Source organism: Otolemur garnettii, unplaced genomic scaffold (assembly GCF_000181295.1).
Source record: "Otolemur garnettii isolate 467f Iridium unplaced genomic scaffold, OtoGar3 scaffold00043, whole genome shotgun sequence".
Classification (NCBI taxonomy): domain Eukaryota; kingdom Metazoa; phylum Chordata; class Mammalia; order Primates; family Galagidae; genus Otolemur; species Otolemur garnettii.
The window spans coordinates 8,477,727-8,491,249 of NW_003852438.1; the positions used below are offsets into that span (position 1 = coordinate 8,477,727).

At 50.1% G+C, this 13,523-nt stretch overlaps 1 protein-coding gene across 3 annotated transcripts in view; it reads right to left on the reverse strand.

Annotated features, from left to right (window-relative positions):
- Positions 1-1,100: 1,100 nt before the first annotated feature.
- ITGA5 (integrin subunit alpha 5) overlaps positions 1,101-13,523 on the reverse strand; it is a 25,063-nt gene continuing 12,640 nt past the window's right edge. For all 3 annotated transcript variants that reach the window (XM_003790463.3, XM_023513554.1, XM_023513553.1), the window contains 21 exons: positions 11,251-11,307; positions 11,015-11,067; positions 10,502-10,710; positions 9,877-10,068; positions 9,604-9,649; positions 9,325-9,426; positions 9,068-9,123; positions 8,782-8,936; positions 8,362-8,499; positions 8,166-8,233; positions 7,424-7,574; positions 7,246-7,338; positions 7,005-7,084; positions 6,809-6,889; positions 6,593-6,698; positions 6,076-6,228; positions 4,759-4,842; positions 4,534-4,647; positions 3,853-3,954; positions 2,865-2,987; positions 1,101-2,206 (listed from right to left, as the gene is read on the reverse strand). In XM_003790463.3, coding sequence (XP_003790511.2) covers positions 2,123-2,206; positions 2,865-2,987; positions 3,853-3,954; positions 4,534-4,647; positions 4,759-4,842; positions 6,076-6,228; positions 6,593-6,698; positions 6,809-6,889; positions 7,005-7,084; positions 7,246-7,338; positions 7,424-7,574; positions 8,166-8,233; positions 8,362-8,499; positions 8,782-8,936; positions 9,068-9,123; positions 9,325-9,426; positions 9,604-9,649; positions 9,877-10,068; positions 10,502-10,710; positions 11,015-11,067; positions 11,251-11,307 — 2,247 coding nt within the window. In that variant the 3' untranslated portion in view covers positions 1,101-2,122. The remainder of the gene's footprint in view (positions 2,207-2,864; positions 2,988-3,852; positions 3,955-4,533; positions 4,648-4,758; positions 4,843-6,075; positions 6,229-6,592; positions 6,699-6,808; positions 6,890-7,004; positions 7,085-7,245; positions 7,339-7,423; positions 7,575-8,165; positions 8,234-8,361; positions 8,500-8,781; positions 8,937-9,067; positions 9,124-9,324; positions 9,427-9,603; positions 9,650-9,876; positions 10,069-10,501; positions 10,711-11,014; positions 11,068-11,250; positions 11,308-13,523) is intronic.

Here is a 13,523-nt window from a genome sequence, read left to right on the forward strand (position 1 = left end):
TTTTTTAGGACAGAGTCTTAATTTGTCACCCTTGGTAGAGTGCCATGGTGTCATAGCTCACAGCAACCTCAAACTCTTGGGCTCAAGCAATCCTTGCCTTAGCCTCCTAAGTAGCTGGGACTATAGGTGGCCACCACAATGCCCAGCTATTTTTGGAGATGGGGTCTTGCTCTTGCACAGGCTAGTATCAAACTCCTGAGCTCAGGAAATCCACACTCCTCGGTCCACCAGAGTGCTAAGATTACAGGCATGAGCCCCTGCGCTGGGCCTGCACCTCAGTTTATTCTTATGTAAATGGGATTAATAGTAATAACCTCAGAGGACTGATATAAATTAAATCAGATAATGTATACAAAATACTTTTTTTTTTTGAGACAGAGCCTCAAGCTGTTACCCTGGGTAGAGTGCTGTGGCATCACAGCTCACAGCAACCTCCAACTCCTGGGCTTCAGAGATTCTTTTGTCTCAGCCTCCCAAGTAGCTGGGACTATAGGCACCCACCACAATGCCTGGGTATTTTTTGGTTGTAGCTGTCATTGTTGTTTGGCAGGCCTAGGCTGGATTCGAACCCACCAGCTCTGGTGTACGTGACTGGCACCTTAGCCGCTTGAGCTATAGGCACCAAGACCTGTATACAAAATACTTAACACCCCCCTGCCCAGCACACAATAGCAATTTAAACAATACATAAAGACCTAACCGGCTTTTCCCCAACTTAGTTCCATGGTTTTTTCCTATCAATTCATTTCATTATTCTAATGCAGGGAAACTCAGGTGAATTCTGAAGCATCCTCCCCCACCTCCAACTTGGACCTCCTCCTTTGTATTCTTCTCTAATTTTCAAACCCAAAGAGAAGGATTCACTTTTCCTCTTCCCTTGGGGGCACATGGGGGCTGAGTGAGGTGCAGAGTCATGCTTTCCTTTCTCACCTTTCATCATCACCTAAGAGAAGAGAACTCAGAAACTAGTTTCACAGTTCCTAGGGGTCATATTTCTGGCTCCCAGTGGAAAGAAGCTGTGAAAAAAACAGGGATCTTCTTCCCACCAAGCTGTCTAGTTCCAGGATGGGTTCGGAAAGAGTGAGGTAGGAGATCAAAGATTCTAGTTCTGGTCAGTGAGGGCACTGGGTCAGGTTTATTGCACTTGCAACAGAGTTTAAATAAGTCCTGGGTGTCTGGAGCCAAGGTGAGGGAAGGGTTGGGCAAAGAGAGGGGCAGCGTCAGTGCAGCTGGAAGGCAGAACCCAAATTCTATAGGCCCAGGACAGTGGGCTCCCCTTTCTCTGGGGGAATGGGAGGGCCTGTCTCTGGCCAGGCTGAGGTTCCAGGTCCTTTGCCATCATGGCCTCCTCAGGGTCCTGGGCAATTCCTGCCTTCTCCCATGTCAGGGGTGAGTTGGGCATCCAGGACCAGTCTGGAGCAGCCCCAAATATAGTCCTGGACCTGCCTGGATTGGTCACCAATGTCTGAGTCTGGGTTCTAGACCAATCCAGGCCCCAGGCTGGATCTGGTCCCATTTGAGTTCTGATTCCCCTGGAACTGGGTTCTGGGCCAGCATCAATCCTTGTTTGGGATCTATCCTGAGCTGGTCCTGGGGCACTGTCCATAGTTAGTGTTCCTTGTTGGCCCACTAGGGTGGGGGCTGTCCACAGCTGCCAGGTCTTGCTTCCCAAGTTCTAGGTTCTTAGCTAGAGGCTTCTTTTGGATTTCTGGCAAGGCTGTGGACAGATTTTTGCAGGCTGGAGCTGGATAGGAAGTCCTTGTGGCATGTCTGGCCCAAAGAACTGGGAATGGGTTCCCCAGTTATGGTTCCAAATTGTTGTCAAAAAACTCTCTTTAAAACACAAAGGCTGCAGGGAGGCTGGGGCCTCTGTCCCTGGATCTGAGTTCCCCCATCCATGAAGAGGGCATGTGTAAACAAGGGTCCTTCACAGTGCATGGGGGAAAGGATCCCCAGCTTCTTATCCCCCTGGCTCTGGCCCTTCAAGTATGTCTCTGGACCAGGGAGACGATATTCTCCCTGGCCCTCAGCACCTTCAGGAAGCTCCCAGTCCCCTCCCTTTCAGTAGACTGAAGGTGGGGGAATTGGGTCTTCATCATTGGGAGTCTGGGATTGGGAGGACTCAGGCATCAGAGGTGGCTGGTGGCTTGAGCTGAGCTTTTTCCATGGCCGTGCCATATGGGAGTGAGCGTTTGAAGAATCCGAGCTGAAGGGGAAAAAAGAGAGAGTTTAGGTATTCTGGCTCCCATTTCTTCCCAGTTCATATTTCAAGAGAGAATGAGGAGTCTAGTCCCTCCAACCCCCTCTATATCCTGCAGAAGTGGCTTCTGAGTTTAGGCTAAGAATACCTGAACTGAGTCCAATAGACCTAGGAGGGCTAAAATTTGGGGTGTATTTTTATCAGGGATATCTTTTGCCAGTACCTTAAAAATGCCCTCAGTGAAGCCAGAAATGGCAAATAGGTTTGAACTCAAATGCCAAGGCTGATTGTCTAGTAAGTGGTTGCCTCTTGAGAAAGAATTTGAGGCTACTAATTATCTAGAATATGATCAATTAGTGACGGCTGCCATGGATTTTTGAAGGAAATGACAGCATGAATGTCATGTATTTACCATCTCTGGGTTACACTGATTTTGCAAATATAGCCAAACTTATCATCTTGAGTCAATAGGACTCTTTCTGAGTTAAGGGCTGCAAAATGGAAGGAACCTATAGGAAGGGTCACAAGGGGAGGTATGTAGCTAGGACAGAGGTAGGAGCATATGGCTGAAGAACTGGTCTATGGGTAGATACTTGGGGCTATCTCAGGACAAGGGAAGAGCCTGATGAGAATGTGGCCAAGTCATAGGCAGGATGCGGCTGACCTTGTAGAGGATGTAGATGAGCAGACCTAGGAGCAGGAGGCCAAAGAGGATGGCGAGGATAATGATCCACAGTGGGACACCCTGGCTGCCTTCTGCCTTGGTCCAGTGTATAGCTGTGGCCACCTGGGGAGCAAGTTGGGTGAGGACCCAGAAATTCTTTCTACCCTACAGTTGTCCCCCACTTGTCACTGGATCTAAACCCACTTCCCTCTTTTTTATTTTGAGCTAACAACATTCTAAAATTAAAAATTTAATTTCCTAAAATATGCAATATTGTCTCTTACTTTTGGGCCTTTCACATCTGCTATTCCCTTTCCCCAGAATATTCCTTTTCTGAATGGTTGCACTAGTTAGTTCCTATTTCTTCTTCTTCTTCTTTTTTTTTTGTGACAGAGTCTCACTAAGTCACTCTGGGTAGAGTGATGTGGCATCACAGCTCACAGTAACCTCTAATTCTTGGGCTTAAGTAATTCTCTTGCCTCAGCCTTCTGAGTAGCTGGAACTACAGGTGCCTGATACAACGCCCGGCTATTTTCTGGTTGTAGTCATTATTGTTGTTTGGCAGACCTGGGCTAGATTCGAATCCACCAGCTCTGGTCTATGTGGCTGGTGCCCTAGCCACTGAGCTACAGGCGCCGAGCCCCTATTTATTCTTTATGTTTCAGCTTGCTTCTTCCAGGAAGCCTTCCCTGACCCAGGAAGACTAGGTTCATGTGTTCCTCCTATAATGTGTTTTCATAGATATCATGGCACTTGTCACACTGTATTATTATTGCCTGCTAGACTGTGAACTCCAGGAGCAAAGACACCATGTTGACACCATGTTGATCTTGCTTATTATCTCTAGCACCTGCAAGTGCCTGGTACATAGTAGATGCTCAGTAAATAGGTGTTACAATAACAAGGCCAGCCCTGCCCATATCCCTGTCCTAGTTCCAACACTCTGAGCCCTGTCTTCCTTGGCCCAGACCTCTGGCCCTGGAGTCACCTGAAGTTCCTTTTTGGGCAGCTGCCGAGGCAGGATTCTGTAGGGCATCTTCAGGGCTTCATACACAGCTTGACACTGCAGGCTAAACGGCTGGTGCTTCTTCTGTGGGGGAGGGAAACTTGGTCAGGGCAGCGCCTTTTGGGATCTAGAGCACATAAGATTCCTCAAGATCTGGCTCCGGTTGTGATCTTTCCCTACTTTGGAATTATCCTCTCTTGATGTTCCTTACCTGAGACAATAAATGTGTAATTGAATAATCATAACTAAATAATGCATAATTAGATGACTGTAGGTTTAATAATTTTTTTTGAATCATGAATGTAGGTTAACATTCAGGGCAATTCCTGGCCCAGTGTGTGTTCAATAAATGCTCTTTACCATTCCTACATCTACTTGCCTCTTGTATTCATCTTCTGACTCACTGATTTTCTATCATTCTTTGCAGACTGATCTCTCTCTAGCCCTCCCTCCTGTGAATGGGCCAGGAAAGAGAGGTTGTTGCTCCCAGTACGGCCACTAGGTGGCACCAAGGACACACAGCCTGGTCTAGACAAGGTGTAGGGAGCAGGAGTGCTTGGATGCCATTCAACAGAGGGGAGGTGGCTAGGACAGAGGGAAAAGGGGAAAAGGAGAAGGTCAGTCTAAGTAGGTTGGGGTGAAGGCCGAGGTAAGTGCTGTCACCTGCAGAAAGGTCTTGGCCCACACTCGGAAGTGTAGTTGTAGACTTCGGCTCTCTTGTGGGTGCAGTGGCCCGAGTTCACAGCGCAGACTGAAACACTCAGCTTCTGGGCATTTCTGGGAAGAAAGAGGAGACTAGAACTTGTGTAGTTCTGCCTTCTGAGGGTTCTGACAATACAAACAGGTACTCAGTGCTTATTCCCAGATCTCATGCCCAGGATGATGTACCAGGATCTGAGGCTCCGAGGAGGAAGGGCTCCGGCCTGGAGCATCCCGTCTTTGAAGGTGGTGCAGGGAACCCTCGGGAACCAACTGTGAGAGTAAAGAAACCATTTGCTGCCATTCCCATCTCCCTGCAGCTTCTAAGTTGGCCTGTACCTATTTCAATTCAGCTTCAATTTATTCTTTAATCTACCTCCTTATCAATCCACCCAGCTGCCCACTCACTTCCTATGTGCAAATCATTGAGCTCAGTCATAAAATATGGACATGGGCCAGATGCGATGGCTCGCTCCTATAACCCTAGCACTCTGGGAGGCTGAGGCAGGAGGATTGCTTGAGTTCAGGAGTTCAAGACCAGCCTGAGCAAGGCGAGACACCATCTCTACTAAAACCAGAAAAAACTAGCCAAGTGTTGTGGCAAGAGCCTGTAGGCCCAGCTACTTGGGAGGCTGAAGCAAGAGGATCACTTGAGCCCAAGAGTTTGAAATTGCTGTGAGCTATGATGCCATAGCACTCTACCTGGGGCAACAGTAAGGCTCTGTTTAAAAAAAAAAAAAAAGCAAAAAACAAATAAAAAGCCCCAAAACATAAAATATGAACATGAATAAAACTTGCGTCTTGGAGTTTACATGGCAGAGATGTGTAATAAACAATTAGGTCCTTGCTGCTGCCTTACAGCCTTTCCACTGGCTCTTCCCTCTGTTTGGAATCCTCTTCCCTGAGTCTTCACAGGCAGCTTCACCCTTGGCATTCAGGGCTCAGTTTGGCTGTCACCTCTTCAAGAGGATTTCCCTGATGACTCAGTGTCCAGTCCCTCTTCCTCCGTATTAACACTGCACTTCCATCACTTCTCAGTACCTGTTAAAGTTTTCTCTCTTTTTACTTTTTATTGTCTATCACCCTCCATGTGAGTGTAAGCTTCACGAACATGGGACGTTGCCAGTTTAGTTTGGTGCAGTATTTCCTGAGTCTGACAGGGTTTGATAAAGGCGCTCATTTAATGAGTAAATGAACCAGGAAACAGGTATTGGGGCTAAAAAGAACCAGTATGAAGAAGGCGTCCCAGAAGAGGTGGCATAGAGCTGGGCCCTAAAGGTATGGCAGAGCATGAAGGGAGGATATTTCAGGTAGAAAGACTGAAATGAAATAGATCAAAGTCTTTTTCCCTCCCTGGGCTCCCTCAGTAGGCCTTGACTTGGCTCTTCCAGTGATTCAGTCCTAGCTATAGGCACATCCTCATTGACTGTTCCAGGTACTCTGCGACCTTCCCCACCCCTCATCCTGGTCCTTTAAACTTGCTCTGCCAGCATCCAGGCCCCTCACCTGCAGGTCCTGTGGGTTGAGAGAGTGACTGGCAGTGCAGTTGCTGAGTCCTGTAAACCTGGTCACGTAGAGGAGCTGCTGGCCTCCAAGAGCCAGGGGACAGCTGAGCTCTAGCACACCCCGGCTAATGGAGCTGGGGCCCTGGTTGATGAGCTGAGGAGAGAAGAGCACAGGCATCAGGAGCAGGAGGGGCTCTGGATCGCCATGGCCCCAGTGTTCCCTGCTATGGGGCTTGTGTCTCAGAAGCAAGAGAGGTAACCAATGGGCAGAGATGAGATCCTCTCTAATCAACACTTTGAAGGCACTTCCTTTCTATGTCACTCAACTCTCTCCTCTGGGTATCTCTTCCAGGACCCTGGCCATGCCTTGCCTATCACTCACCCCTTTCTTCTCTTTGCCTCTTGGTCCCTCGCTCTGGTCCTAGCCACCTGTCATTCTTACTAGCTCCTCCTGTCCCATCATTTATTCTGGCCTTGCCTCTCTACTCCCTGTAGCCTGGACTCCTATCCCTTCTCACCTCATAGACGTGGTGGACAGCAGGGCCCACATCCCCCTCCTCCTGAAGCTGGTCTTGGGGGTGCCAGTCACTCAACGGGAACAGCACTGCCTCGGGCTTGGAGACACTAAGGAGGAGGGTAGTTTAGAGGAGGGTAGAAGGGACCCCATAGCATCCTTCCCTAGAATTCTGTCATCTCCCTTCTCCCTAAAGGCCCCATTCTGCTCTGGCACTGACCCGTTAAGGGAGATGTGGGCCTGAGCCTCCACGGAGAGCCGGAAGGAAACCATGTCACTCTGTGAGTTGTTGAGATTCTTGCTGTGGGATGGAGGCAAGACTGAGGTAGTGCTGGAGCTCAGCCAGTGAGAACCGTGCCCAGCCCTCCCTTCTTCTGCCCCAGCTCAGCCCCAGCCTGGCCACATTCACTGCCTACCTGAAGATCTGGAAGTCAAATTGGATGGTTTTCTTAGTGTCCCGGAGATGAGGGACTGTGAACCGAAGGCCACCCCAGAGCTGGGGGACAGGGATGGAGGGAAAAGGGGCTGTTAGATTGAGTGTGTGCCCCATCCTCATCCCAGCCCTCCTTCCCTATCCCACAGCTATGTCTTGATCGGCCGGTCACTGACCTCAGGTCCTCACTCCCTCCAGCCTTACCCCCAATACCCCAAACTTACACTGGCTCCTGCCTTCATGGGGTTGCCCAAGTCACACACCAGAAGACGGCTCTGGTTCACGGCAAAGTAGTCACAGCTCAGGCTGGAGAAGTTCTGGAAGTGTGGTGGGTGCAAGTCAGGTTTTGGTGCCCCTCAGGAGGGGTGTCCTTCTAAGTCCCAATCGAGAGTCCCCTCTTACCCCTGGGTGTCTGACGAGTCCTGAGTATTCAGCCTCTGGAGGTGCTGTGACCCGGAGCTCAGCCTCATAAGCACCACCCTCACCCACATTCTGGGCATGGAAAGTTAGGTTCAAGGAATTCTTGTCACCCAGGTACACATGGTTCTGCTCCCTGGAGTGGGTACACAGGGGAATGGACACTGGAGAATTTTTTTTTTTTTTTGACAGAGTCTCAAGCTGTCACCCTGGGTAGAGTGCTATGGCATCACAGCTCACAGCAACCTCAAATTCTTGGGCTCAAGTGATCCTTTTGCCTCAGATTTTCTGTTTTAGTAGAGACAGGGTCTTGCTTTTTGCTCAGGCTGGTCTTGAACTTGTAAGTCCAAGCAATCCACTTGCCTTGACCTCTCAGAGTGCTAGGATTACAGGCGTGAGCCACTGTGCCTGGCCGACACTAGAGAATTAATCCTTAAACCAGGACAAGGGGCCACGATAACAATAATAATAATATAGTAATAACAGAGACCATTTACTGAGTTCCAATTCTATGGTGGGTAGTAGGTTAGATGCTTTATGTACATTATTGCATTTAATCATGCCAAGAAGTCAGAGAAATAAATGCTATTATTCCCACTAAGAAGAAGTTGAAGCTCAGAGAAGTTCAGTAACTTCCCAAGGTCACACAATTAATATGTCCATCCTCTACTTTTCCAGATGCCAGGTGCACCTGGAACTTCCTGGCTTTATGCCAGACCCCACTTACCCAAACACTTCCAGCTGTAGATCAGGCACACAGATGTTGTCTTCTCCACAGTCCAGCAAGATCTGAGCCTGGGGAACAGGACATCCTTGAGAGCGGAGTTTAGGCCCATGCCTGGGCTGCAGGTTCTCCTTTCTCTAGAGGCCTTGGTGTCCAGGCCTCTGTCCTCCAAGGCTCCTTCTCCCCACCCTATCCTCACCTTGTCCTCTATCCGGCTCTTGCTCTGGTAATGTAGGACTGGCCGGAGGCCATGGTTGTCCATAGGGGCTTGGGGGTCCAAGGAAAAGTTGAGAGCGATGTGAATTGGGGAGAGTTTGTCTCGGAATTCTGACTCATTCTGGGGTCAGAGGAGAGATTTCAGTTAGGAGACTCCGGGGACTTGATGGCCCTGCTCCCTGGCCTTTTACCTCTCCCATTGTCCACCTAGGGCCCAATTATGACCATCCTCATTGCTTCAGAGACCTTGGAAACCTGGATCCCAGCCCCTTGCACAGAAGGACCCCCTTTCTTAGATGCGCCAAGAGTCCTAAGCCCTTCATGTCCAATCTCTTATTTTAGGAGGTACCCTAAGCTCTATATGGCCACCCTCCCTGCCCAGTCCCCACTCTCAGTTCCTCACCCTGAGGTAGACCTTCATCTCTCTGCAGTCTTCCCGAGCCCCATTCTGAATGAGCAGGGTCTGGGTCAGGGATGCCTGTCTGGAGGCCAGAAACAGTGCCCTTCGCACCCCTCCCTTCTGCTTCTGCCAGTCCAGCTGAAGTTCTACAGTGAAGCCTGCAGCCAGAGACACAGAAGGAGAACCTGCCTGTCTCTCTTCATCTATTCAGAGAGAAGAAAGGTCCCCAGGTGCCCAGTCCCTTCATTCCCTGTCCCAGTGCCTGAGAGATCCAGGCAGTCTCCCTCACCAATGGAATCAGGGACGTGTTTTCCGGAAGCATTGAGGCAGAAGCTAAGGTTGATGCTGGAGAGAGACCAAGAAGAAAGCTGATGAATCCAATAGGAATGGATTGGCATCCTATCCTCTACCTACCTCCCAGACTGGGACAGCCCCAAACCCCTTTCCTAAGGCAGACATGGTGCCCCTGCCCACCCCAGCAGCTGGGATACCTGGGTTGAGGTATCCCAGGCTCATATCTCTGTAATCTCCTGGGCCCCAGCTCACCAGGCCACGGGGTTCCCCTCCAAGCTGCAGCTGCGCTCCTCTGGGTTGAACATGGCGGGGAAGATAGTGAGGGAGGCACTGGCAGACACGATGGGACGACCCCTGCCAAGAGTGGGTGTGGGGTAAAGAGGAGGAAGATCAACCTGTGTGCAGGAACCTGATGCCCAAGTCCAGGATGCCAGTGTCCTCTGCACTGACTTTCCCAACCTCAGCCCTATTAAGACATTCCCAGTTTCCAGTTCTCTCAGGCTACCTCCCCCAACCTCTTGGAGTTCATACCTGTATACCACAGCTTTGTCCACACCAAAGGAGCCTACAATCAGATCTGAAAGAAGTCAAGAAACCACCTCTTACAGCAAGCCCCAAATCAGATCCTTTCTTCCTAATCCCGTCTAGTTTCATTGCTCAAGGAGGCTGTGAGAACACAGTGCCATCTGCTGGCATTATGCAAGAACTGCACTCAAGAGCTTTGGAACGGTGAGGAAGATGAGGGTGGCCAGAGGTCAATGACCAAGGAATTCTAAGGAGAAAGGGGCCTGAGGCAAAACTTACCAGGGTACCCATTGCTGTCCAGGTCTCGGCCTCCTCGAAGGGAAGAGCCAAAGAAGTCTGGGGTGTGGCTGGCTGCCCACAGGGGCTGCAGAACTTGGGAAGGCTTAGAGCCCAGCCCTCCTGGGCCCCCTGGGAATACAAATACTACTCCCTGCTGGGTCTCCCCTCCAAAAGGAGCCCCAATGGCCACATCTGCGAGACACAGAACACACACCAGTCAGCAAGTCAGGAATCCAACAGTCCAAATCTCTACCACCTAGGATCTTATATTTTCCCATCTGTCAATCTCTGTGTTCTAACCTCTTCAAATCTTAAGACCCACACATTAGGCTGGGCAGTGGCTCCCACCTATCATGCTAGCACTCTGGGAGGCGAAGGTGGGTGGATTGCTTGAACTCAGGAGTTTAAGGTTGCTGTGAGCTAGGCTAATGCCATGGTGCTCTAGTTGGGGCAATAGAGTGAGACCCTCTCAAATTAAAAAAAAAGAAGACCTAGATAATTGGGATTAAAGTCTATACTCCTTCCTGGGAGGTTATGGGGGTCTGGTATCTTAGCTACACTCCCCAAGTCCCCTTTGACTCAGGGCCCTAACTTGTCCTCAGTTCCCTGAGCCCGTGCTGCTTACCATTGTAGCCATCCTGGTCCAGGTCCCCCAGGGGAGTCAAGGAGCTGCCAAATCGGCCAAACTCATCGTGGCCAGTGAGGGTAATGGTGGGTGTGGTTTCTATGCCAGCTGGGTGCTGCAGGTAGATGTAGACCCTGCCCACCTCCTGAGGCCGCCCATCAGCTGTCCGCTCCATGAGCAGGGGCGCGCCCACCAGCAAGTCATCCAGCCTGAGGGGGAGGGCAAATCCAGGCATCCTGATACCCTGTCTTGCCACCTCTCCCCCAGTCCTAGGGCTGGAAATCCCAGACATTCTGGATCTGAGGAGCCCTTGCACCAAGTCAGAAGGCCTGAGGCTTCTGAGCTCTAGCTCTCGGCAATCTCCTTGTCCCAAGCAAGCAGAATGTAGGTGTAAGTGAGAAAGCAGAGGAAAAAGCCCTGGGAGAACCCGCTGTGCATTTTCTGTCCCAATTCCCACTCTTCCCTCCTGGATCTGGTAGGGGCCTCATGGTGTGTCCCTTTCCCAGTGCTCACCCGTCCCCATTGATGTCTGTGGCAGCCACTGCATAGCCAAAGTAGGAGGCCATCTAGGGAGGACAAAGGGGCAGCAGTAGGTCAGAACAGAGGGGTCAATAAACAGGATGAGTATGGGTGGTGAGGGGTAGTGCAGAGACTCCAGGAGGCTGGGAACTTGGGCTGGTGTGACCAGTTCAGGGCAGGGGTTTTGTTGGCAGAGGGCCAAGTTGGGGTGGGGTGAGGGCTGCCCTTACCTGTTCCCCTGAGAAGTTGTAGAGGGATCGGATGTCTGAGCCATTAAGGATGGTGACCTAAGGGATGAAGAGGTAGGCCCATTAGTCCTGAACTCCCAGACCACACCATGGTTGCAGGACTGAAGGACACCCAGGGAAAGGCATTCCTTGGAGACCCGGAGCTCATGTCCCTAACTCCCTCCTTAGCTTTGCCCTCACATTCCCATCTCTCTGCTGGGTAGCTCCACCCCATGCTTCACTATTTTTCTCCAAATCATTTTTCAACTGCTGACAGATTTCACATCTATCTGTGTGCTGTCCATCTCTATCCACTAGAATGTAAGATCAATGGGAGCTCAAATTAGTGCCTGGTGAGCAGAACTCAGTAACTGGGGCCTCAAACCCATCACATTCAAAACCTGAGTCACCCCTCATTCTCTGATTCCTCAAACCACATTGTCACTCCCTTAGCAACTGGCCCCACGGGGCCCCCAAGTCTCTTTCTTTTTTTTTTTATTCAGAGACAGAGTCTTACTTTGTCGCCCTTGGTAGAGTGCTGTGGTGTCACAGCTCACAGCAACCTCCATCTCTTGGGCTTAGGCAATTCTCTTGCCTTAGCCTCCCGAGTAGCTGGGATTATAGGTGCCCACCACAATGCCCAGCTGTTTTTTTCGTTGCAGTTTGGCCGGGGCTGGGTTCGAACCCTGCACCCTCGGTATATGGGGCCAGCACCCTACTCATTGAGCCACAGGTGCTACCCCAACCCCCAAGTCTCTTGAGTCCTTGTTCTCGTCCCAACTTTTGTTTTTTTTTTTTGAGACAGAGCCTCAAGCTGTCCCCCTGGGTAGAGTGCCATGGCATTATAGCTCACAGCAACCTCCAACTCCTGGGCTCAAGCGAGTCTCCTGCCTCAGCCTCCCAAGTTGCTGGGACCACAGGCGCCCGCCACAACGCCCGGCTATTTTTTGGTTGCAGCCGTCATTGTTGTTTGGCGGGCCCGGGCTGGGGATTCGAACCCGCCACCTTAGGTGTACGTGGCTGGCGCCTTAGCTGGTTGAGCTATAGGCGCCGAGCCTCGTCCCAACTTTTGCTTCTGTGACTCTGATGTGAGCCTTCTCTTGGGAATTCTGAACAGCTGCCTCCACAGTGTCCCCACCTCAGGTTCCCCCTTTTCTGAAGGCACTCCTCCTGCCACCCCCACTGCAGCCAGATTGATTGCTCTACAGTGGATCTAGGACAGATTCCTCTGCCTTGGAAATCCACAGGGGTTCCCTGTAGCCACTGCCCCAAGTCTTAACTTCTTGGCTGGTCCTCCAAAGCTCTGGAGAATCTGGTCCTAACCTGTTTTTGTCCAATCTTTCCTTTATTCTTCTTATTCTCAGTGAGTCCATGAGTCTGTTAAATTGGGCTAATTTTTTTTTCCTTTCCTTCTTCTATCTCTTTCATGTTCCTGCCTAGGATGCCCTCCTGCCTCATCTTTGGCAATCATTCATAGAACCTTCTCTGATCTGTCCTCTCCCTAGAAAGGTTATTCCTTCCCCTAAACCACTGTAACACTTAATACATTTTTCTTTTTTCTTTCTTCCTTTTTTTTGAAGACAGGGTCTTGCTCCATTGCCCAGGCTGGAGTACAGTGGTATGATCACAGCTCACTGCAGCCTTTGACTCCTGGGCTTAAGGGATCCTCCCATTTCAGCCTCCTGAGTAGCTAAGGACTACTGGCACCTTCACCATCCTGGTTAATTTTTTTTATTTTTTGTAGAGCGGGTATCTTGCTCTCTACTAGCCTAGGCTAGTCTTGAAGTCCTGGCCTCAAGTGATCCTTCCACCTCAGCCTTCCAAAGTGCTAGAATTACAGGTATGAGCCATTGCACCCAGCTCGCTTTTCTGAAATTTATAAAGTGTAGAAAGGATGCTGACTTTGGAATAAGATAGTTGGATTTAAAATCTGTATCTAGCTATTTACTAATCGGATGATCTTAAGCAACTTATTTGGTCTCTAAGAATCTCAGTTTTCTTGTAAGTGAACTGTGAATGGTAATATCTACCCCATAGGCTGTTATGAAGAACAGAAGTCATGCATGGATAGTGCCTGATACACTGAGGGGAGGGGCTCATGAACAGTGGTCCCACCTTAGGATTTAATTGTGTGGGTGTCTTTTACATTTGATTAGAACCATCTTATGAGATGGGGCATGATATCTTTTTTTTTTTTTTTTTTGAGACGGAGCCTCAAGCTATCCCCCTGGGTAGAGTGCCATGGCATCACGCTCACAGCAACCTCCAACTCCTGG